We start from the raw sequence: 21,149 nt of genomic DNA on the forward strand, positions 1-21,149 counted from the left end.
GGATGCTCCGTGTGCCCGAGCCAGCGCGGTGCCCGCCACGGCGGCGGAGCGGGGGCACAGCGGGGCGAGTGGGGGCACAGCCGGGCGAGCGGGGGCACAGCGGGGCGAGCGGGGGCACAGCCGGGCGAGCGGGGGCACAGCCGGGCGAGCGGGGGCACAGCCGGGGCCAGGGCGCAGCGCTCGGAGCGGCTCCGCGGCGGAGGCAGCCCCGGAGCCGCGCACCGCGGGGGCGGCGGGGTGCGGACCCCTCTTCCCTGCGCTGCCGGGGCGCTCCCTGCTCTCCCCTCCGTGTTTCCCGAGCGCCGGGGCGGCGTGGGGCGGCACAGCGTCCCCGGGAACCCACGCGAGTTTGTGCCCACCCCCCAGCAGACCCCCCACCCCGGCTGCGGCTCCCGACTCGTGCCCAGCAGTCCCAGCTCTTTGTCATCCCCGCGTCCCTCCGCTCTGCCCGCCTGCTCCCATCGCTCTCCAGCGGCTGTGGCTTGGAGCTGGAGCCGTGCTGGGGGCGAGGAGGAGCGGACCCGCTCGGGAGAGTTTGCGGGAGGAATCCCGGGGCTGCTCTGGGAAGTTGCAGCCCCTCCGTTCTGTGTTTTGGTGCGAGGACACGGGGCTGTGCTGGGGACACGGGGCTGTGCTGGGGACACGGGGCTGTGCTGGGGACACGGTCCGTGCTGGGGACACGGGGCTGTGCTGGGAACGCTCGCAGGATGCTGGCGTGCGCCAGGGGATGTTTGTTTGGATGCGGATTTGGGAAGGAAGGCTGGCTCGGGAGTCTCCAGCGCTGCCATTCATCACCGCCTGCTGTCGCCTTCCCTTTGGAATCGCTCTGAGCCGGGCAGCCCGGCTGTGCCGAGGGAATGCTGCCGGCGGAGCGATGGAGCGAGGCTGGCCCCGCGCTCCTCCGCGGCTCCTCCGCGATACCGAGCCGAGCACAACCAGCTCTTCCCGTCATTCCCTCGCCGCTGGATGGTGCCTTCGGATACCGCAGAGCGTTTCTCTAGTTAAACACACCTTTTCTTGGAATTCTTTTTTTTCCCTCTATTAGCCAAGAAAAACTTTGCAACTTTCCTTCGCTGTCGGAGAGGAGCCGCTGCCGCTGCTGCGTTTCATTTTGTTTTTTTAATTCGAGGTCACGTGTGCATTGACAGTGCCTTTGATTCCAAGCGATGGTCTCGTCTCCAGCTTAGGAAGAGCTTTTGAGCTCTTCCCTCTGTTGTTTTCTCTGTGTTCAGGAACAAAGAGATTTTTTCTGCCTTTAATTAAAAGGAATATTAATTCCCTGCTCCTTTGTCGAGCGACTTGAAGACACTCGGCAAACATCCGTCTGCTCGGCGCCGCGGCGGGGTGAGCTCTGCCGTGGCACAGGGCATGGAGGAATGGGGGAAGCAGCCCGAAATCCCGCGGCAAACACGGAGCAGCAGCCGGGGAGGATGCTGACAGCCTCGGTCCTCGGGTGAGGAGCCCATGGAGCTGCGCCGCCGCCTGGGGTGGGCTCTTGGATCCGCGGAGGTTTGTGAGGCAGGTCCCCGTGCCGAGAGTTTCCACCCAGGGAGAGATTCCGTGCTTGGGGAGGCGAGTGGAGGTGGACTTGGCTGTGCCAAGGGGGTTTTCCCTGCCGGCTGCCTCCCGTGCTGGCAGGTAAGGTGTTACCCGGGAGCAGGCAGATGCTGGGTGTGTTTTGTTCGGCAAACGTGAGTGCAGATGTTGGTTTGCAGGGGGGGAAAGCCAGGACGCAGCAGGGGTGAGGCTGTTCTCCCGTGGCTCTGGGTGCTGCCGTGGGGTGGGTGCCGGGTTTGGGCAGTGGGGAGGCCTCATGTGGGTACAGGATTTGTCTCTTACATCGGGAACTTCCAGGCTGCAGGATGGAAAAATATTCTGGTGCTCAGCCCCCCTTCAGGGCTGGGCTGCTGCGGGCAGGAGGGGGCTCTGGCAGGTCCCACGGGGTACCTGGGGCTGGCAGCTCTCTGCCCACCTTCCTGGAATTCTGCTTTGGAGCCATGGATGGATGTTGGCATGCCTGGAAAGCCCCGGCGTTGGGGCTCCTGGGGTGCCCTGGAGATGGGCTCTGGCTCCGCTCGCTGCCCTAAATCCCTGCTCAAGTCTGGGGGCATTTCGGCTCTGCCCGTGGCTGTGCACGGTCCCCTGTCCTGCAGCCACCTCGGGAAGGTGTCTGCGTGCTGTGGGACCCCCGGGGAGGGAGGCACCCCAGAAATATCTGTTATTTTACCTCTCAGCCCGAGTCAGGGGGCTGGCAGCGGGTCAGCCAGGAAGTGCAGGGCTGTCAGGGAGTGCTGGCAGTGGGGCAGGAGCTGGGTCCCTCTGGGGGGGGACACACAGACCCCCCCCACACCAGCACTGACCCCTTTCAGCCCCCAGCCAGACCAGCAGGGGCACAGTGAGCACCAGGTTTGGGGCAGATCAGGGCTGTGAACGGGGCTGGGAGGGACCAGGGGCAGCCCAGGGGTTAAGCTGGGTTTAATCGCCACTCTGGGGCCGGGATGCCAGGGCCGGGATGCGGTCCGTGCTGCAGGTCGGGTGCTGCAGCCTGCCCCGTGCTTTCCAAGCTGGGAGATGGATTGAGCTGCCCAGCAGGACGGGCAGTCCCCGAGCTGGGATCAATTCTCGCCCGCCAGAGGCAACAACAGGCTGCTGGCACAGAGGGCACCCCGTGCCCGGGTGCCCTGGCCTCAGTGCCATTGCCCTGTTTGGGGTTATTTTTAGATTTCCTGAAGCTGTTTTCTGCCGTCCCTCCCACTGTGCTCAGGCTCCCCAGGGGGAACCCCACCTTGACAAACCCCCAGCTTTCCTTCGCAAGATGCCGACCGATGGTTCCAGAAAACATCCAAGGGATTTCCTGTTTATTTTGCAAAACTCTCATTAATATTTTTTTCCCCCCCCGTGTTCTTTGATTCGATTTCACACGGGCAAAATCGCCTTGAAATGGAGTCCGTGGTTCAAAAATAGACAAAGAGTCGGCGAGGCAGCCGCCGGGAGGCTGCGGGAGAGCGCGGCCGGAGCCGGCACCCCGGGAGCAGCGCGGTGCCAGCCCGGTACCGGGGCTGCTCTGCCCCGGGCTCCCGGGGGAGCCGCCGGCGCCTCGGCGTTCCCACGCCGCGCAGACCCCGCCGGCAGCTCCCCGCGGGCCGGAGGGGGAGCTGTCCCTTCTCCGGCCACTCTCCGCCTCCAGGAACCCCCTGCATGTCCCCGCTGCAGCCCTGGGGGCCGCCTTTGGGCATGAGCATCCCCTGCCCGGGGCACGGGGCCGGGTTTGGGGCGACCTTTGGGGCGCTTTCCCTGTTCCCCTGCCACCCGGGGGATGCTGCAGCCCGGCTGGGGCAGCCCCGGCAGGGTCAGCCGCAGCCCCGCTCCTCTCCAGGTGTTCCGGGCTGCCCGCGGCACTGTTTGCTCCTGGTGTTTAGCCAGGATATTTAATTTCCAGGAGTGTAAGGCAGCTGGGGAGCAGCAGGGTGTGTGTGTGTGTGTGTGTGTGTGTGTGCCCACCTCGCCGTGCCACCCCGGTGGGATGGATCCCACGGTGGCAGCGGGCACCACACTGCAGCGGGTACTGTGCCCTGGGGCTGGGTGCTGCTGGCCTGCTGCTCAGGGGGACCCCCCAAACTGCCCCTGTGTGTGGGGGACCCCTCCTCCAGCCCGTCCCCCCGCCAGCAGCCACGTCGTCGCCAGCCGCTGTTGACTCACAGGCTCCGCCGTCGAGTCCCGGGGCTGAGGCCGAGATGCTTTTACAGGCAGGGCTGAAATGCACAAAATGTTCGACTTGTAAAATATGTAGCGTGAGAAAATAGCCTTTTCTGCTCTCCTCCTCCTGCCGCCGCCGCTCCCTGCCCCATCTGCTCGCTTGGAAAGCTTCCCGCAGCCGGGGGGGCCGGCGGCGCCCGGGGTCCCTCGCCGGGGATGGCACCCACCCCGTGCCACCCCTGGGTGCCAGGAGGGCTCCCGGGGGCAGCACTGGGATGCGCTGGGTCCGTGGGGACGCTGCGTCCTCGCTCCTCTCTCCATCCCAAAGTTTCGCTGTCTCCCGTTTGGAGGAGGAGCGCGGGGCTGGCACCGGGAGTGCCAGCGGGGCTGTGCCACCCGGCCTTGGGGCATCCCGTGGGGCTTGGGCTTTCCAAAACCTCTGCAGAGGGTCCCGGGAAAGCCCCGTGCGAGGAGCCCCGGCAGGGAGCCGCCACGCCGGAGCTGGCCACGAGCCACGCTTTTCACCTTAATCCATCATTATCTGGGCACATTTCGGATCCTTGCCAAGAGCAAGGTGGGAAGGGGGGGTGTAAGCATGCTTTCCCTATTCCCCTGCCATCCTTTTTGCTGCCTGTGTGTAATTAACAGAGTAATTAAAAACAGGATGAGTTAATTGGTATTCATTTATGTGGCAGATGTTTTTAATTGAGATACGAAACAATTTACCTGTTTACATAAACAATAGCAAATGAAGGCTTGTAAAACAGAGAGGGCACCTTTTTTTTTTTTTTTTGCTTTTTTTGTTGTTGTTTCGAGGAAAAATCAAACCCATCCCCATCCCCCACCCCTGGCCACGCCAGCTCGGGGCGAGCGGGAGCTGCTGGCACTGCCTTGGTGGCACTGAGCCAGCTGGTTTGGGCTTGAAAACTGGGATTTTGGGGCTTGGGGTGCGGGGAGAGCCTGGCTGCGGGTGCTGCTGTCCCGTGTGGAGCTGTGCTGGGACTTGGGACCTGCTGGGAGGTGATGGAGCTGAGTGAGAGCATTGCCCGTGGGGCATCTGCTGGCACTGCGGGAGTGGGTGCTCGGAAAGCAAAGCCGGTTGGGATGTACTGAGCTGGGGAAATCTGCTTTTCCCGGGAATTGTGCCGGTGGGAGGTGTCCCAGCTGGGCCAGTGGCACAGGAGCTGTCTCAGGATGCCGTGGGGGTGACCTGCAGGCCTGGAGCTGGCTGGATCTGGGTTCCTGTGCAGATTGTGCAGAGTTTGACTAATTGGATTTACTTTTGAAGGGCTTCATTTGTGCTGGGTGTGGATTGCTGCCTGCTGGGCTGGGTCCCCAAAATGAGCACCTGGGACACCCCAATGATGGGTGGGCAGCATCCCTCCAGCATCAGCATGGAGTGGTTTGGATTGAGAGGGGCCTTAGAGGTCACCTCACTGCCCTGCCATGGCAGGGACACCTTCTGCTGTCCCAGGCTGCTCCAAGCCCTGTCCAGCCCGGCCTTGGCACTGCCAGGGGTGCAGGGCCTGCCCGCCCTCACAGGGTGCAATTCCTTCCCAATATCCAACCTAAACCCACCTTGTGTCAGCATCCCTCAGCTGCACTCCTGCCTTGTCCTGCTCCAAGTGCAACGGGGATGAACTGCAAGCTGCCAGTGTCACCTGTGTCACCTGTGTCACCTCGGTCACCTGTGTCACCTGTGTCACCATGGCCCCAGGGAGGGGGTGCAGGGAGGAGGGAGCTGATCCCAAAGAGGGGCCAGGATGGGTTCAGGGGAGGAGGGAGCTGATCCCAAAGAGAGATCAGGATAGGTGCAGGGAGGAGGGAGCTGATCCCAAAGAGGGATCAGGATGGGTTCAGGGGAGGAAGGAGCTGATCCCAAAGAGGGGATCAGGATTGGTGAAGGGAGGAGGGATCTGATCCCAAAGAGGGGTCAGGATGGGTACAGGAGGAGGGAGCTGATCCCAAAGAGGGATCAGGATGGGTGCAGGGGAGGAAGGAACTGATCCCAAAGAGGGGCCAGGATGGGCTCAGGGAGGAGGGAGCTGATCCCAAAGAGAGATCAGGATAGGTGCAGGGAGGAGGGAGCTGATCCCAAAGAGAGGACCAGGATGGGCTCAGGGAGGAGGGAGCTGATGGTGCCATGAGGTCCCACCAGCTCTGCCGGGCTGGTGCACGTGGCTGGCGCTGCTGCCCGGCCTCAGGCACTGCACGCTCCCAAACCTGCTCCAGCTGGGACAGCTCCGGCCCTGCCATCTTATCGGGGAGTTGTTCTTGGCCCCGCTGGCTGCGGCAGCTGAGGAGCAGGAATGCTTCCCTGCCTTTGTTTCGGAGGCAGCCTGGCTTGGGGAGACGTCGCCTCCAGCATCTGGATTTCATTTGTGGCCATTTGGAGAGCATGAAGGATGCTGGGCGCTGAATTCCCTTTAACCCCTTCTTCTCCCGGGAAGCTTTGCCTGCAGGGAGCCGGAGCTTTGCAGTGGCCACATCCAGGGCAGCTCCGAGCCTGCTCCATCCCATCCCTGGGGAAAGGAGAGCAGGGCAGCCGGCCCGGGCGCTGCACTCATCCCGGAGCTGGCACATCCCGCTGGTTCCCGGGGAGGAGGCAGAACCCGGGCTCGTGGGGCTGGAGGGGCTCCCTGGGGCTGTGGGAAGCAGCAAAGCCAGGCTGGGGGGGCTGCCAGCCCCATCCCTCGGGCACTGCTGCTGCCCCTCCGGCTCCAGGATGTGTGTGCCCGCTGGGACGCTTGGCCGTGTGGCAGTGCCACCCAGCAGGGACCCTGCCCGGGGGGTTAAACCCTGCCGTGTGACAAATGGGGGGTCGGGGTCACACAGGGGTGTGCGGGGGTCCGGCTGGCCCCGGGGGGCAGGGTGGGGAGCAGCCGCTCCCGCCAGCCCAGGAGAAAATACTAATCCTTTTATTTTTATATTATTACTTATTCATCTGGGCTGCACAGACCTAATGGAAACCAGATGGAGGAAAACAGACACGGCCCCGAGCGGCTGGGACAAATTACCCCAAAGAGAGAAAAAAATAGAGGGAAAAATAATTCCAGTGGAGTTGGAGTTGTGCTGGGGAGTTGCTGTTTGAAGGTGCTGAGGGGAGGCTGCTCTCTGCTCCCCAAAACCTCCTTTGCTCTCCTGGAGCTCATCCCACCCTGCAGAGGACCTGGGTTGGTGGCACAGCTCTGGTTGGGTTCTCTGGGCATTCCAAGCTCTGTTTCCCTTTGGATTTGGGACCATTCCTGTGCCTGCCTGGCTGTGTTTGGGCTGCAAACACCTCGGGGAAAATGTAAAACTTAAAGGCAAAAAAGAAAACACAAGAAAAACCAGAACCAGGCCCCATTTCCCTGAGTGCTTGCTCAGCTTGATGGAAACTTTCCTGCTGCTGGGAAGCTGTGGAAAAGCCATGTCAGTGCCAGGATGAACGTATCCATGTTTTCTCCTTGGTGTGGGAATGTGCACGGCGTCAGGGCAGCGAGGGGGACCGGGGCTGGGGTGGGGATGCAGGCAGGGACCACTCCAGGGAGGCAGGCAAGGATGGTGCCAGGGGTGTGACAGGGACAGGGGTGGTGCCAGGGGTGTGACAGGGACAGGGGTGGTGCCAGGGGTGTGACAGGGATGGTGCCAGGGGTGTGACAGGGATGGTGCCAGGGATGTGACAGGGGTGGTGCCAGGGGTGTGACAGGGACAGGAATACAGGCAAGGGTTGTGTGGGATGCAGGTGCTGCTGCTGTGACCCCTCACAGGGTCACACCCTGTGCACACTCAGGGCTCATCCTCTGCTCAGAGCAGGATCCTGCTCCCCTGAGTGACGGGGGAAGCCGGGAAGGCTGGAGAAGTTTTGCCCAGAGATGGACATTTCCATGAAAAGGAAAAGTTTTTCAAAACAAACCATTTCTTCTGGCAGGCCCTGTAAGGAAGCTGAGGTTTTGGGGGGAGGGAAGCTGTGTGTTCTTGGGGTTTCTCCTGTGGCTGGGCAGGGAGAAGGGAGTGGGGAACAGGGAACTGCAGCATGCACATCCAGGTACTGCAGCATTCCAGTGGGCTGTGGACAGAGAGGGACAGCCACGGTGCTGGAACCTTCCAGAAGGATGCTGTGGGTGCCCAGCTGAGATTTTGGCCCCTGCCACCATCTCCTGGTGCTCCGTGTGCCACCAGCTGTGGCACAACCCCGATGGCATCTCCGTGGGGATCAGGCCCTGCTCTTACTCAGCCCTGCCAATGTGCCTGGCCAGGTTCAATTAACGTCCCCACAGCTGCCCCGGATTAAGGATGAATATTGGATTAGTGATTATCAGCCAGGCCGGGTGGGGACCGTGCTGGGCACGGGGGCACCCCATGGCCGTGGTGGCACTGCCATCTCTGACCGGAGCCGGCGGCAGCGCGGGCACGGTGACAGATCCCCACAGCTGCCAGCACTTGTGGCCACCCGTCAGGGCCAGCGTGGCAGCCGTGGGGCCGGGTCTGCAGGGGATGGTGCAGGAATGCACTGCTGGCAGTTTTTTGGGGGTGGCAGCACAGGGGGGAGGTGGCGGTGCTGGGGTGATGGTGGTGGCCGGAGCTCCACGGTCCCTGGACTGCAGGACCTGCCCTGCAGGGCCACCAGGTCTGGCAGGACAGTCACTGCTGTGTGGGTCTGCTCTTGTCACTGCCACTCCACGCTGGCTGTAATGATCCCACAGGCTCTGCCAGGGGCCGTGCCAGCCCTGGGTGGTGCTGGAGTTCCCAGGATGTGTCAGGAGGGTGCTGCGCTGTGACCGCAGTGACGTGACACAGGCTGGCACTGCAGGGGCAGCGCGGTGCCAGCACTGTGTCCCCACACAGGGCACTGTCCCCACCGCTGTGCAGATGAACAGCAGGGCCATCACCCTCCCCACCGCCCTGTGGCACACAGGACACCGGGCACTGCCCCGTCACCCGAGTTCCACAGCAGCACCGGCGATGCCCAGCCCAGCCCGACCTCCCCAAGCGCCCCCTCTTCCCCTGGCCCCCGTGTGCCAGGGAATCGCGGCCCTGCCTGGCACAGCCCGCTCACCACGCCGTGCCCTCTTCCCGCAGATAACGCGGAGCCGCCGCCATGCCCGACTCGCCGGCCGACGTGAAGACGCAGGCCCGCTCCACGCCGCCCGGCATGCCCCCGCCGCCCGCCGCGCAGGGAGCCCCGCGCCACCCCTCCTTCACACCCAGCACCAGTGAGTACCCGGGCACGGGCTGCCAGCCCGGGGCTGCCCCCAGCTCCACCTCACGCGTGGCACTCGGGGCCAGCGGCGTCCTCGGAGCGCAGCGCGGTGCTGGCGGTGACACGGGTGACAGCGCCTGGCCTCAGGCTGCAGGCTCTGCTTGGGTGCACGTTGCCATGTTCCTGCGGTGGCACTGCCCGTGGCCAGCAGTGCCCTGTGAGGTCTCTGGGGACAGGGACATCCTGCCAAGTCACCAAGTGCTGGCAGAGGGTGGTGGGCATTGGGGGAGTTCCTGTGGATCGGAGATGGCCCCGCGGAGGGTGCCATGTGGGGACACCTTGTCCCTCTGCATGTGGCACCCAGTGGTGGCACGGCAGTGTCGTGGCCAGCCACAGTGGCTGGGACCTCCTTGTCCTGCCCAGGCTGTGGCGTGGTGGCATCAGGGGACTCCACGTGGGAGTTTCAGTCTCTAGTTGGACTGGGGACAGCCACCCAGCACTCTGGTGGCACCAGAGGCATGTGGGCTCACTGCACACCTGCAGGGTTGGCACCAGGGACCTGCCACTGTGCTGGTGTCACTGTCCATGGATGGACAAGGCACATGCAGTGCAGGATCCAGACAGGCAGGGGACAAGGCTGGCCCCTGGCAGGAGTGGCAGTGGCCACTGCCAGCAGCTGCTCCAGTTCTGCTGAGACTTTTCCTGGGCACACACGTGTGCAAGGTTCTGCTCATAGCTGTTTCTTGCTCAGAAAAACCCCAGTGGAGAAGAAAAAAACCCAAAACAACCCCCAAGATCCATCCCCTGCCACCTGCAGCCCCCCAGCAGCGCTTCTGGACAGACTCTAGAAATCAGCTCGTGCTCGGCCGTGCTTGGAGGGGGTTTGGGTGTCGATCCCAGCCCTGTGCTGATGTGGCAGCCCAGGTGTGGCTGGGCCTGGCATGAGGGACCGGGGTGCAGGTGGCCTCTGCAGCACTGCTCAGCACAGAGAGGGGTTCAGGACACGGGGCTGGGAGTGCAGGCAGCCTTTCTGCCACAGCTCAGCAGGGAGCAGGGTTTGGGATGCAGGGCCAGGGGTGCAGGCAGCCTCTCCATCCCAGCTCAGCACAGAGCAGGATTTGGGATGCAGGGCCAGGGGGGCAGGCAGCCTTTCTGCCACAGCTCAGCACGGAGCAGGGTTTGGGATACAGGGCCAGGGGTGCAGGCAGCCTCTCCATCCCAGCTCAGCACAGAGCAGGGTTTGGGACACACGGCTGGGGGCATGGGGCAGCTTGGCATGGACATCACAGCATTTTGGTTGTTCTTGGCCTTGGGGGACCTCATTTGGTCCCTAAACTGTCAGGACTTTATCAAGCAGTGAGCATCCATCCCCTGAACCCTCTGTGTGGCTGCGGTGGGACACAGGGACCCGGCTCCCTGGTGGGTCTGGTGGCTTTGCCCGTGGCCCACGTGCCCGTGGTGAGGAGCATCCCCTGCAGGGCCCCGGGCCGAGAGCTGCCCCCTCTGCTCTCTCATCATAGCGTGTTTTATTTTGCTTGCAGATCGAGACGCTGGCCCTCCGACGTTTCTGCCTCGCGGCCGTTTTCATGGTTGCTTGAAATGGTCGATGGTCTGTCTTTGTAAGTAAAATGAAACACCCGCTCTCATGAGAGACCCGAGCGCAGCGCACCCCGCGTGCCCCCCGCCGCCAGCCCCTCGCCCTGCCCCGCCGGCTCACGGGGACCCCAGCCCCATCCCGGCCGGGGACACGTGTGGTGTCCAACTTAGGAGCGCACCTGTCGCGGGAATAAAGGCGCTTGTGGCCGCCGGGTTATTTTTGGCACCTCTTCAGCGGGCGGCGCTGCCCGGTCGGAGAGCGAGCGGGACCCCCCGAGCAGGCAGGGCTGGCAGGGAGCGCGGCACCCCCAGGTCAGTGCGGCCCCAGGGGACAGGCGTGGGCGCGCTGGGGACACGGGCCACGCGCCGTCGGGACACGGGTGACGCGTGTTGTCACCCGTGCTGGCTGGGACACGGGTGATGTGTGTTGTGACTTGCACCACTGGGACATGGGTGATGCGTGTTGTCACTCGTGCCACCGGGACATGAGTGATGTCTTGTCACCCGTGCTGGCTGGGACATGGGTGATGCATGCTGTCACCCGTGCCATTGGGGAATGGGTGACTCGTGTTGTCACCCGCACCATTGGGACATGGGTGACACTTGTTGTCACCTGTGCCACTGGGACACAGGTGACACTTGTTGTCACCTGCGCCACTGGGACACGGGTGACACTTGTTGTGACCTGTGACATTGGGACACAGGTGAGCCATGTTGTCACCCATGATGTCGGGACGTGGGTGATGTGTGTTGTCATCCGCGCCATCAGGACAGGGGTGACACGTGTTGTCACCTGTGCTAGCCAGGAAAGGTCCCTGTGCTCGCATGGGGCTGGTGCCTGCTGCTCTGGTGGTTGGTACCCCAGAACATCCCCCCGGGTGTGCTGGTGTGCGGTGTTCAGGCAGCTCCTGTCCCTGCTGAGCAGGCAGTGGGGACAGAGGTGGCAGTGTCCTGCAGGCCAGGCTGGCTCCATGGGAAATGGCTCCTGGGCTCTCTGGGAGTGCTGAGCAGCCCCCCAAGGGCAGCATGGAGCCCTTCCCTTGGCTGTGGAGGAGCTGGATCAGGCCCTCGCTGTGCTGGGAGATGCTGTGCATCCCTTCCTGCCCCACAGCCCCCACTGCACCGGGACCAGTCCAGGATGCAGCCCCAGGGGTTCACCAGCATCCTGAAGCCTTCCAGGGGGTGTCAGCCCCCCATTACCCACCAGGACACTCTGGTCCTACCATCCCAGCCCCGTCCCCACGGTGCCAGGGCACAGCCACCCGCTCTGACCTCCCGTTCTCTGTCTGCCCAGTGATGAACGGGAGCAGCCACTCGCCAACCGCCATCAATGGGGCTCCGTCCACCCCCAACGGGTTCAGCAACGGGCCAGCCACCTCCTCCAGCGCCTCCCTGTCCACCCACCAGCTCCCTCCGGCCTGCGGTGCCCGCCAGCTCTCCAAGCTGAAGCGCTTCCTCACCACCCTGCAGCAGTTTGGGAACGACATCTCCCCCGAGATCGGGGAGCGGGTGCGCACCCTCGTCCTGGGGCTCGTGGTACGTCCGTGGGCGCGGCCACGGGGACCCCGCTTCTGAGGCTCCTGTGCTTCCTTGTGGGGATGGAGGTGCTGCTGAAAGGGAAAGAGTGGCCTAGATTGACGTAAATCCTGGAGGAAAGGGGGTTGTTTTCCCAGCACCTCCTGGGATCTGCGTGGCCAGTGCAGGGTTGGTCCTGGCTGCTGGCGTCGCCAGTGAAGCCTTGAGGGTGGTTTTCCCCTGAGTGTGGTTTCCCTGTGGGGCTGGCAGAGGAGCAGGAATGGGGGAGGAGCAGCCAGGTGTCCCCCGGGGGTGCGGGGGGCTGTACCAGGGGTGCTGAGGCTAGGCTGTCCCCACAGAACTCCACCCTCACCATTGAGGAGTTCCACGCCAAGCTCCAAGAGGCCACCAACTTCCCGCTGCGACCCTTCGTCATCCCCTTCCTCAAGGTGGGTCTCCAGCCTGGGCAGGGTGGGATTCCTGGCAGCACGTCAGCACAGGGGGTTTGGGGGTGGCTTTGGGGCTGGCAGCTGCCTGTGGGTCTGCCCGTGTGCCCCCACACGTGTGGAGTCATGCAGGGCCAGGGCTGGTTGCAATAAAGCGAGGGGTCAGCCCAGCTGGTTGCCATTTGCGATTCATTAAAAATTCCCCCTTTTTTTTGCCTTTTAATTTCATGCTGACTCTGCAGTGTCACCCTGCTCTGGAGGGGTTTGCCCGGTGCTGGCACGCCTGGCAGCACCAGCACTGCCAGCAGATGTTTGAGCCCGGTGTCCCCTGCCCATTGTTAGCAAAGGGATAATTAAAAAGTGCAAAAATAGCCCCTTTTCCACCTCTGCATGGCACCCCCGGAGCAGGGTCTGTGCGTGGAGGTCCGTGCTCATCCCAGGAATCTGCTGGAGTGGTTTGCTCCAGGCTGAGCTGGAGGGGGACAGCAGAGCCCCCTCCCCTCCTGTCCAGTTGGCAGGGATTTTGGGCTCCGTGGGAGCAGGGAAAGGTGCAGGGCAGGCCCGGCAGGCACTGGCGGCCCCGTGGCTCCAGGCAGGCTGGGATCCATCCCCGCTGTCCCGGTGCCAGGAGCGCAGCGGCCGCCCTGGCACCCCACTCCCAGCTGTTCCCACCACCCGGCCCAGATGTTTCCAATTATCCTAACTGCAACCAGCCGGCCTCGGCGTGCTTCCCAGACTGGGGACTCGCTGTGTTTGTGGGATTGCTCCCCCCGGCCAGGGAAGGGAAGGGGAGGGAGGGTCTGGCCCTGCTCACCACAACTGCAGCTCGGGCTCTAACGTGTCCCACAGATGGGATTTGGCTGCGGCTCAGCTGCCTGAGGCAAAATCCAGGGCTGGCAGCCAGAGCGCCGGGCAAAAGGGGGTTCTGCTGCTTCATTCCTGCTGCTCCTGGGGCTGCAGCGCCGTGGGGACACAGTGGGTGGGTGAGAGGGGAGCTCACAGCTGATCCTTACAGCTGTGGGTGCCACAGGGCTGGGGTCCCACAGGTGCAGTCCCCAGGGAGTCCTAGAGACAGGGTGGCCGAGGTGGCCGACCTGGCCCAGGGATGATGCTCTGCAGCCCCTGCTGGATGCAGGAGGGCTCTGTTGAAGCTGTGTCTGAACCCATGGGGTGTCACACACATCCCCCAAAAGCCCACCTGCCCCCTGGGAACACTGCTGGCATCCCAAGGCTGTACCCCGGGGAAAGGGAGCAGGACCCCAAAGGGAAGGCACCCCCTCGCACCCCCTGCCCGTGGCGAGCTGGGGGCACAGCCAGGCTGCTCCGGGGGGCTGTGGGGCTCTGGACTGGACTGTCACCCCCCTCCCCGCAGGCCAACCTGCCGCTGCTGCAGCGGGAGCTGCTGCACTGCGCCCGCATGGCCAAGCAGACCCCGGCCCAGTACCTGGCCCAGCACGAGCAGCTGCTGCTGGACGCCAACGCCTCCTCTCCCATCGACTCCTCCGAGCTGCTCCTGGAGGTGGGCGAGAGCGGCAAGAGGAGGACGCCAGACAGGTGCCAGCCAGGGAGGGATGTGTGGGATTCTTTGGGGGCACAGCCCTGGAAAGGGGAGGTTGTTCGGGGGGTTCAGTGGGGACCAACCTCCTCTGCTCCGGCCAGGACCAAAGAGAACGGTTTGGACCGAGACCCCCTGCACCCCGAGCACCTCAGCAAGCGGCCGTGCACCATGAGCCCAGCGCAGCGCTACAGCCCCAGCAACGGGCTGAGCCACCCCCCGAACGGGCTGGGGCACCCCCCGGCCGGCCCCCCCCTGCCCCAGCACTACCGCCTGGAGGACATGGCCATGGCACACCACTACCGCGACAGCTACCGGCACCCCGACCCCCGGGAGCTCCGCGAGCGCCAGCGGCCCGCCGGTGAGCCCTGCTGTCCCCACGCAGGGGGGAACGGGGCTGGGAGCCCCCAGAGGGACAGGGCTGACCCTGCTCCGCTCTTGCCTTGCAGCCGTGCACGGGACGCGGCAGGAGGAGGTGATCGACCACCGGCTCACGGACCGCGAGTGGGCGGAGGAGTGGAAACACCTCAACAACGTACGTGTGTCCCTGTCCCGTGTGTGTGTCCTTCTGCTCTGCCCTCAGTCTCTGCCCCTTCTGTGTGTGTGTCCTTCCACTCTGCCCTCAGTCCCTGCCCCTTCTGTGTGTGTGTCCTTCCACTCTGCCCTCAGTCCCTGCCCCTTCTGTGTGTGTGTCCTTCCACTCTGCCCTCAATGCCTCACGCATCTGTGTGTCCTTCCACTCTGCCCTCAGTCCCTCGATCCCCAAGCATCCTCTTCTTCCCCAGCCAGCACAGCACCCCAGAGCTGGCACAGCCGGGCATAGCCCAAATCCCCCTGCCCAGCACCGGGCACCACAGACCCCAGCTGCCTGCAGCAGAGCCCCCTGCCCATGCCTGCTGTCGCCCCCGCAGCTGCTGAACTGCATCATGGACATGGTGGAGAAGACGCGGCGGTCGCTGACGGTGCTGCGGCGGTGCCAGGAGGCCGATCGCGAGGAGCTCAACCACTGGATCCGGCGCTACAGCGACGCCGAGGACATGAAGAAAGGCAGCCCGCCCTCCGCACGCCCCCACAACTCCTCCTCCGCCGCCGCCGAGGCTCCCCAGTTAGGTACTGACCCCCGGGGCCGCGGGCTGCGTGCGGGGGCTGCGCCCGCTCCGGGTGCCCGCGCCGTTCTCCCGGGGGTCTGGCACTGCTGGTGGGGCGTTCCAAGGGGATGGCATCTCCTGAGGGTATCTCTCTCCTTGGCAGACGCTCACCGGGACTTCGCGCCGCGGCCGCTCTCCGGGTACATGCCCGAGGAGATCTGGAGGAAGGCTGGTGAGTGCGGGGTGGGCACAGCCCCGGCAGGGCACAGCTCTGCCCCAGCTCTCCTCGTTGGGATGCCTGCAAGAGGAATTTGGGGTGGTTTTGCGGGAAGGGGGGATGCTGGGGCAGCGGCACAGCGCGGCCACGCTCGGCTGCTGCCTTCCAGAAGAAGCCGTGAACGAGGTGAAGCGCCAGGCCATGTCCGAGCTGCAGAAGGCCGTGTCGGACGCCGAGCGCAAAGCCCACGAGCTGATCACCACGGAGCGCGCCAAGATGGAGCGGGCCCTGGCCGAGGCCAAGCGCCAGGCGTCCGAGGATGCCCTCACCGTCATCAATCAGCAGGAGGACTCGAGCGAGGTGGGGACCCTGGGGACAGCTTGGTGGCAGTGCTGCTGTGTGGGACCTGCTCCTCTTGCCACGGAGGTCGCAGCGTCTGCGTGCGAGGGTGGGAATGGGAGCGAGGGGTGGGAGGAGAGGGGAATTCCTGCACTGAGATGGGGATGCAGGGTGTGGGCAGCGATAGGGTGCATGGGCCTGGATGCAGTCCAGGATGGTGTGCGTGGTCTGGGATGTTGTGCGTGGTCCAGGGTAGGGTTGTATGGTCTGGGATTAGGGGGACCTGGTTCAGGATAGGGGAGCATGGTCCAGAATGGGTGTGCTTGGTTTGACATGGAAATACACAGTCTGGCATGGATGTACACTCTCTGGGATGGATGTGCCCATTCTGGGAAGGATGTACACGCTCTGGGAAGGGGTGTGCACATTCTGGGATGGATGTGCACACTCTGGGATAGATGTGCCCACTCTGGGAAGGTTATGCCCACTCTGGGATGGATGTGCACATTCTGGGATGGATGTGCACACTCTGGGATGGATGTGCACACTCTGGGATGGATGTGCCCATTCTGGGATGGATGTGCACACTCTGGGATGGATGTGCCCATTCTGGGATGGATGTGCCCACTCTGGGATGGATGTGCCCATTCTGGGATGGATGTGCACACTCTGGGATGGATGTACCCAGTCTGGGATGGATGTACACACTCTAGGATGGATGTACACATTCTGGGATGGATGTGCACACTGTAGGAAGGATGTACCCAGTCTGGGATGGATGTGCCCACTCTGGGATGGATGTGCACACTCTGGGACGATGTGCCCACTTTGGGATGGATGTGCACACTCTGGGATGGTTGTGCACACTCTGGGATGGATGTGCCCACTCTGGGATGGATGTGCCCACTCTGGGATGGATGTGCCCACTCTGGGATGGATGTGCACACTGTGAGAAGGATGTACCCAGTCTGGGATGGATGTGCCCACTCTGGGATGGATGTGCACACTCTGGGATGGATGTGCACACTCTGGGACGATGTGCCCACTCTGGGATGATGGAGTCCAGTCCCAGGTGAGGGTGCACAGCCCGTGCTGGGGTGCACGCTCCAGCGCTGAGGCCGTGTTCCCATTCCCACAGAGCTGCTGGAACTGCGGGCGCAAGGCGAGCGAGACGTGCAGCGGCTGCAACACGGCGCGCTACTGCGGCTCCTTCTGCCAGCACAAGGATTGGGAGAAGCACCACCACGTCTGCGGGCAGACTCTGCAGGGGCTGCCGGGCCCCGCCGCGCCCGGCCCCGGCCAGCCCGACGGGGTGCCCGCCATGGCCAGCAGCCCCAGCGAGGCGGGCTCGGTGGCCGCGTCCCGTGCCGGCACTCCGGCCACGCCGGCGCCGCTGGACAGCGCGTCCCGCTGAGCCGCCGCGGGGCTGCCAGCGCCACGGACTGCACCCCGTGCCATTTCCTCAGCTACCTGACTCGTGTGACCTCCGAAACGACCTCTCTAGCTCTCACAACTAATCCTCACGGATCCTCAAGCTGGGCTTTAAGTGGAGTTAAGGCAAATACCGGTCTCTGTTCTTTCTTCAGTCTTTGTTTTGGCTTTTTTCGGTTGGTTTTCTGTCGGTTGGGGGATTGCGGTTTGGGATTTTTTGGGTTTTTTGGCTGTTTTTATTTTTCTTTTTTGCTCTTTGGATGAGGGATTTGGCTCCGGCATCACCAAGCAGTGCTGTGGGGAGAGACCAGCCCGATCCCATCCCCCATCAGCACTGCCGAGGGGCTCACTTGGAGGAGGAAAGAACCTTCCTTTCTTCATCTCTCTCTTCCTATTTTTTTTTCTTTTTATCTTTTTTTTTTTTGTAAAAAAAATAAAGAAAATAAAAAAGAAAACGTCGAACTCTTTGGCTTTAAGTAAGAAATTGTAAAAAAGAAAAAAAAAAAAGAAAAAAAAAAGGAAAAATCCAAAAACCAGACGACGCGTGACGGACGCTCACCTGTAACTACCTTGCTAGCTAGCCAAGAACAGACCAGACTCACCTCTGCTCCAAAGGAAATCCAAAACCAAGGAAGATCCAAACGTCTCTCCACTGCCAAAGTTCGTTTCGTTCTGTTGTCGCTTCCTTCCCCTCCCCACAAGGATGGATGGACATGCCCCTGGGGCTTTAAAGAATTTCTATTAAAATAAAGAAAAACAAAAAAAAAAAAGGTGTTTTTTTACTAAAACCCCAACCCCCAAGGCGTGGGAGGGGGAGATGGGGCTGAGAACCGCAGCCGGAGCTGGCACATCTCTACCTCTGCCCGCCACCACCCTGGAAAAGGAGAACAAAAAGGAGATTTAAAACAAAAAAAGTGAATAATAATAAAAAAAATTTAAAAAAAAAGGAAATGAAAAGACAGATTTTGGGTTCCTCCCTCCCCGAAGCCGTCGGGGGACCCCCCATCCCTTCACTGCCAGGCTGCTCCCACACCCCGCGCTGGATTTGTTTCACAAGGATTTTTAAAGAGGAAAAGGAAAAGGAAAGGAAAAGGAACGCCGCCGCCTTCCTGGCCAAGGACAATGTGGATTCTTTGGGATTCTTGCCTCGCCGGAGCGGCACGGAGGACGGAAGTGCAATACGGGAAGTCCGAGCTCCGAGCGGAGGCAGCAGTGCTGTGCGCTAATGTGAATGTAAATAGTGTCTGCAGAGGTCCAAAAATCAATCATCGTCGTCATCATCATCATGCTAGTGATAATAATAAGAGACGTTTGCCAAATAAAGGACGAGGAGGAAGCGTGGGGCCGTGGCGCTGCCCGGAGCGAGGCCTGCCATCGAGAGGAGCTGTAGGTTTTCCGCATCCGCAAAACGCATCCCGTGTGTTTTCCGTAGGGGAGGAAGAGGAGGGAAGGGCTCGGGTTGTGCTGCCGGGCACGGGGCTGGGCTGGGCCACAGCAGAGCTTGGGACACGCCAAGGGTGATGGCACTGTGCCACTGTCACCCGGCCCTGTGCCACTGTCACCCGGCCCTGTGCCACTGTCAGCCAGCCCTGCTGGGGGTTCTGTGCACCCCAAGGCCTCGGTGCATCCCCCTGGGAAGGTTCTGTGCACCCCAAGGTCTCAGTCCATCCCCCCAGGGGTTCTGTGCACCCCAAGGCCTTGGTGCCATTGTCACCCGGCCCTGTGCCACTGTCACCCGGCCCTGCTGGGGGTTCCGTGCACCCCAAGGCCTTGGTGCATCTTCCCAGGGGTTCTGTGCACCCCAAGGCCTTGGTTTATCCTCCCAGGGGTTCCTGTGCACCCCAAAACTTTGGTGCATCACCTTGGGTGAGGTCTGCATGCCCTAAGACCCTGGGGGGTTCCTGTGCACCCCGAGACCTCGCTGAATCCTCCCAGGGTTCCTCTTCTGAGGTTCCTGTGCACCCCAAGACCTTGGGGCATCCTCCTGGGAAGGTTCTGTGCACCCCAAGTCCTTGTGCATCCTCCCAGGGGTTCCTGTGCACCCCAAGGCCTTGGTGCATCCCCTGGGAGGGCTCTGTGCCCCCCAAAATCTTGGTGCATCACCTTGGGTGAGTTCTGCATGCCCTAAGACCCTGAGGGGTTCCTGTGCACCCCGAGATCTCACTGAATCCTCCCAGGGTTCCTCTTCTGAGGTTTCTCTGCACCCCGAGACCTTGGTGCATCCCCCCAGGGGGTCCTGTGCACCCCAAGGTCTCAGTGCATCCCCCCAGGGGTTCCTGTGCACCCCAAGACCTTGGGGCATCCTCCTGGGAAGGTTCTGTGCACCCCAAGGCCTTGGTGCATCCTCCCAGGGGTTCTGTGCACCCCAAGACCTTGGGGCATCCTCCTGGGAAGGTTCAGTGCACCCCAAGGTCTCAGTGCATCCCCCCAGGGGTTCCTGTGCACCCCAAGGTCTTGGCCCGACCCCGGGGATGTTTCTGTGCCCCCCAAGACCTCGGTGCACCCCCTGGGTGGTTTCTGTGCCCCCCCAACCCTGGGAGCACCGCCGGGCGCCCCTCCCGTGACCGTTCACTTTATTTATGGTGTGACATATGTAATATTGTCTATTTTTCTTACGTTTCCTGAGAAGAGGTAATATATAAGAGTATTGCAGGTGCCCCTGCTCGCCCGGCTGCCCGGCCTGTCCCTGCCTGTCCCCTCCTGTCCCCTCCTGCCGGGGCTCTGCCTCTCTACCTCCACCTCGCCGGGAAACCGGGGCCAGAGCCCTTCCCCGGGGCCTGCTCTCCTTTCCACTCCGCTCCCTGCTGGTTCGATTTTTTTTTTTTAATAATTATGATTTTTTTTTAATTTTAATTTTTAATTAAGAATAAAGCTACCCTACAGAACCTTGCATTGAAACCAAAAGCCGAGGGAGGGGACGGCGGTGACGGGCGGCCAAACCAGAACGACAGCTTTAAATGTCAGATTTCCCAAAAAATAATAAAAAATAAAAATTGTGCTGCAGGGAGGACGGAGCGGCCGCGGGGCCGCGGTGATGCTGGGGGGGTTCCCAGGGGGTTTGCCCCCCAATGGTGGCGCTGGGGGGCAGGGGACGTGTGCCACGCGTGTGCCCCTCTGGTGGCACCTTGGGGGTGGCAGCGGGTGGGCAGCGCGGTGCTGGCACAGCCCGGCCGGGGGCAGGGGGACGGGGTTGGGGACACGGGGACAGCGTGTCGCAGTGCCCGCGGGGAGGCAGAGCCCGGGCGCTGGGTGGTGTGGCACCAGCCCGGGGAGGTGGCAGGAGGGACGTGGCTCTCACCGGGGTCCCCTCTCCAGCCCCTTCCTCACGTTCCCAACCCAAAATGCCGGCTGAAACCAAAGTTCCACGTCCCGGCGAGGCTGGAGCGGGGGTCCCACACCCGCCTGGCTTTTGCTCCATCACTGCCAGAGCCCCCCGAACTCCCCTGCAGCATCTCCTCCTCCTCCTCTTCCTCCTCCTCCTCCGGGGGCTGCTGGGGTCCCCCTGTGCATCCCAGTGGCTCCGAGGCTGGGGACAAGCTGCCGCGCGTTCCCAGGCACTGTGACGGGGTGTCCCCGCTGCGGTGGCAGCCCCGGGGGCTCCTCCGGTGTCACCGAGCGGCCCCGGGAGGGAGGCGGTGCCGGTGTCCCCCCCTGCGGGACTGAGCCCTGCCCTGCCAGCCCTGCCACGGGCACGGGGGGCTCCGGGGGGCTGCAGGGCAGAGCCCCCCGCCAGGCCGGGGTGGGGCGAGGGGCCAGCCCAGAGAGATGATGTGGTAGGACTTTCCTTCGGCATGCTGTCCCCCCTTGCTGTTCCCCGCTTTCTCTAAGTGTACTGTATGTTTGACCTGTGAAAGATGTAAACTTTATGATTCAGGTTATGTCTGTTCTTAACTCTGTATCTGTGTAATAAAGACAATTTAATATCAACCAGAGGCTCCGTGGCCTGGGCTTGTGCTGGGTGCCCTCATCCCCCACTCCTGGCAGTGCTGTGCACCCTGTGCCCCCACTCCTGGCTCGGGGGGCTCATTACAGCCCTGGGGCCGCGCACTGCAAAGGAGGGGTGACCATGGCGGGGTAACTCAGG

General features: G+C 62.7%; 1 protein-coding gene across 9 annotated transcripts in view; it reads left to right on the forward strand.

Moving 5' to 3' along the window:
- The window catches only part of CBFA2T3 (CBFA2/RUNX1 partner transcriptional co-repressor 3), a 29,808-nt gene extending 8,816 nt beyond the window's left edge, over window positions 1–20,992 (forward strand). For 2 of the 9 annotated variants that reach the window (XM_064386847.1, XM_064386844.1), the window contains exons 2-12: window positions 8,758–8,891; window positions 10,420–10,497; window positions 11,769–12,010; window positions 12,349–12,438; window positions 13,808–13,989; window positions 14,095–14,351; window positions 14,440–14,525; window positions 14,902–15,100; window positions 15,242–15,310; window positions 15,465–15,655; window positions 16,773–20,992. In XM_064386847.1, the coding sequence (XP_064242917.1) occupies window positions 8,777–8,891; window positions 10,420–10,497; window positions 11,769–12,010; window positions 12,349–12,438; window positions 13,808–13,989; window positions 14,095–14,351; window positions 14,440–14,525; window positions 14,902–15,100; window positions 15,242–15,310; window positions 15,465–15,655; window positions 16,773–17,048 (1,785 nt within the window). In that variant the 5' untranslated portion in view covers window positions 8,758–8,776 and the 3' untranslated portion in view covers window positions 17,049–20,992. Of the gene's footprint in view, window positions 1–1,157; window positions 1,454–1,494; window positions 1,639–8,757; window positions 8,892–10,419; window positions 10,498–11,768; window positions 12,011–12,348; window positions 12,439–13,807; window positions 13,990–14,094; window positions 14,352–14,439; window positions 14,526–14,901; window positions 15,101–15,241; window positions 15,311–15,464; window positions 15,656–16,772 lie in introns of those variants that run through there. The other 7 variants (XR_010346680.1, XR_010346681.1, XM_064386845.1 and 4 more) reach the window with 7 other exon arrangements.
- Window positions 20,993–21,149: the final 157 nt, after the last annotated feature.

This window comes from Passer domesticus, chromosome 12 (genome assembly GCF_036417665.1).
Source record: "Passer domesticus isolate bPasDom1 chromosome 12, bPasDom1.hap1, whole genome shotgun sequence".
Lineage (NCBI taxonomy): Eukaryota > Metazoa > Chordata > Aves > Passeriformes > Passeridae > Passer > Passer domesticus.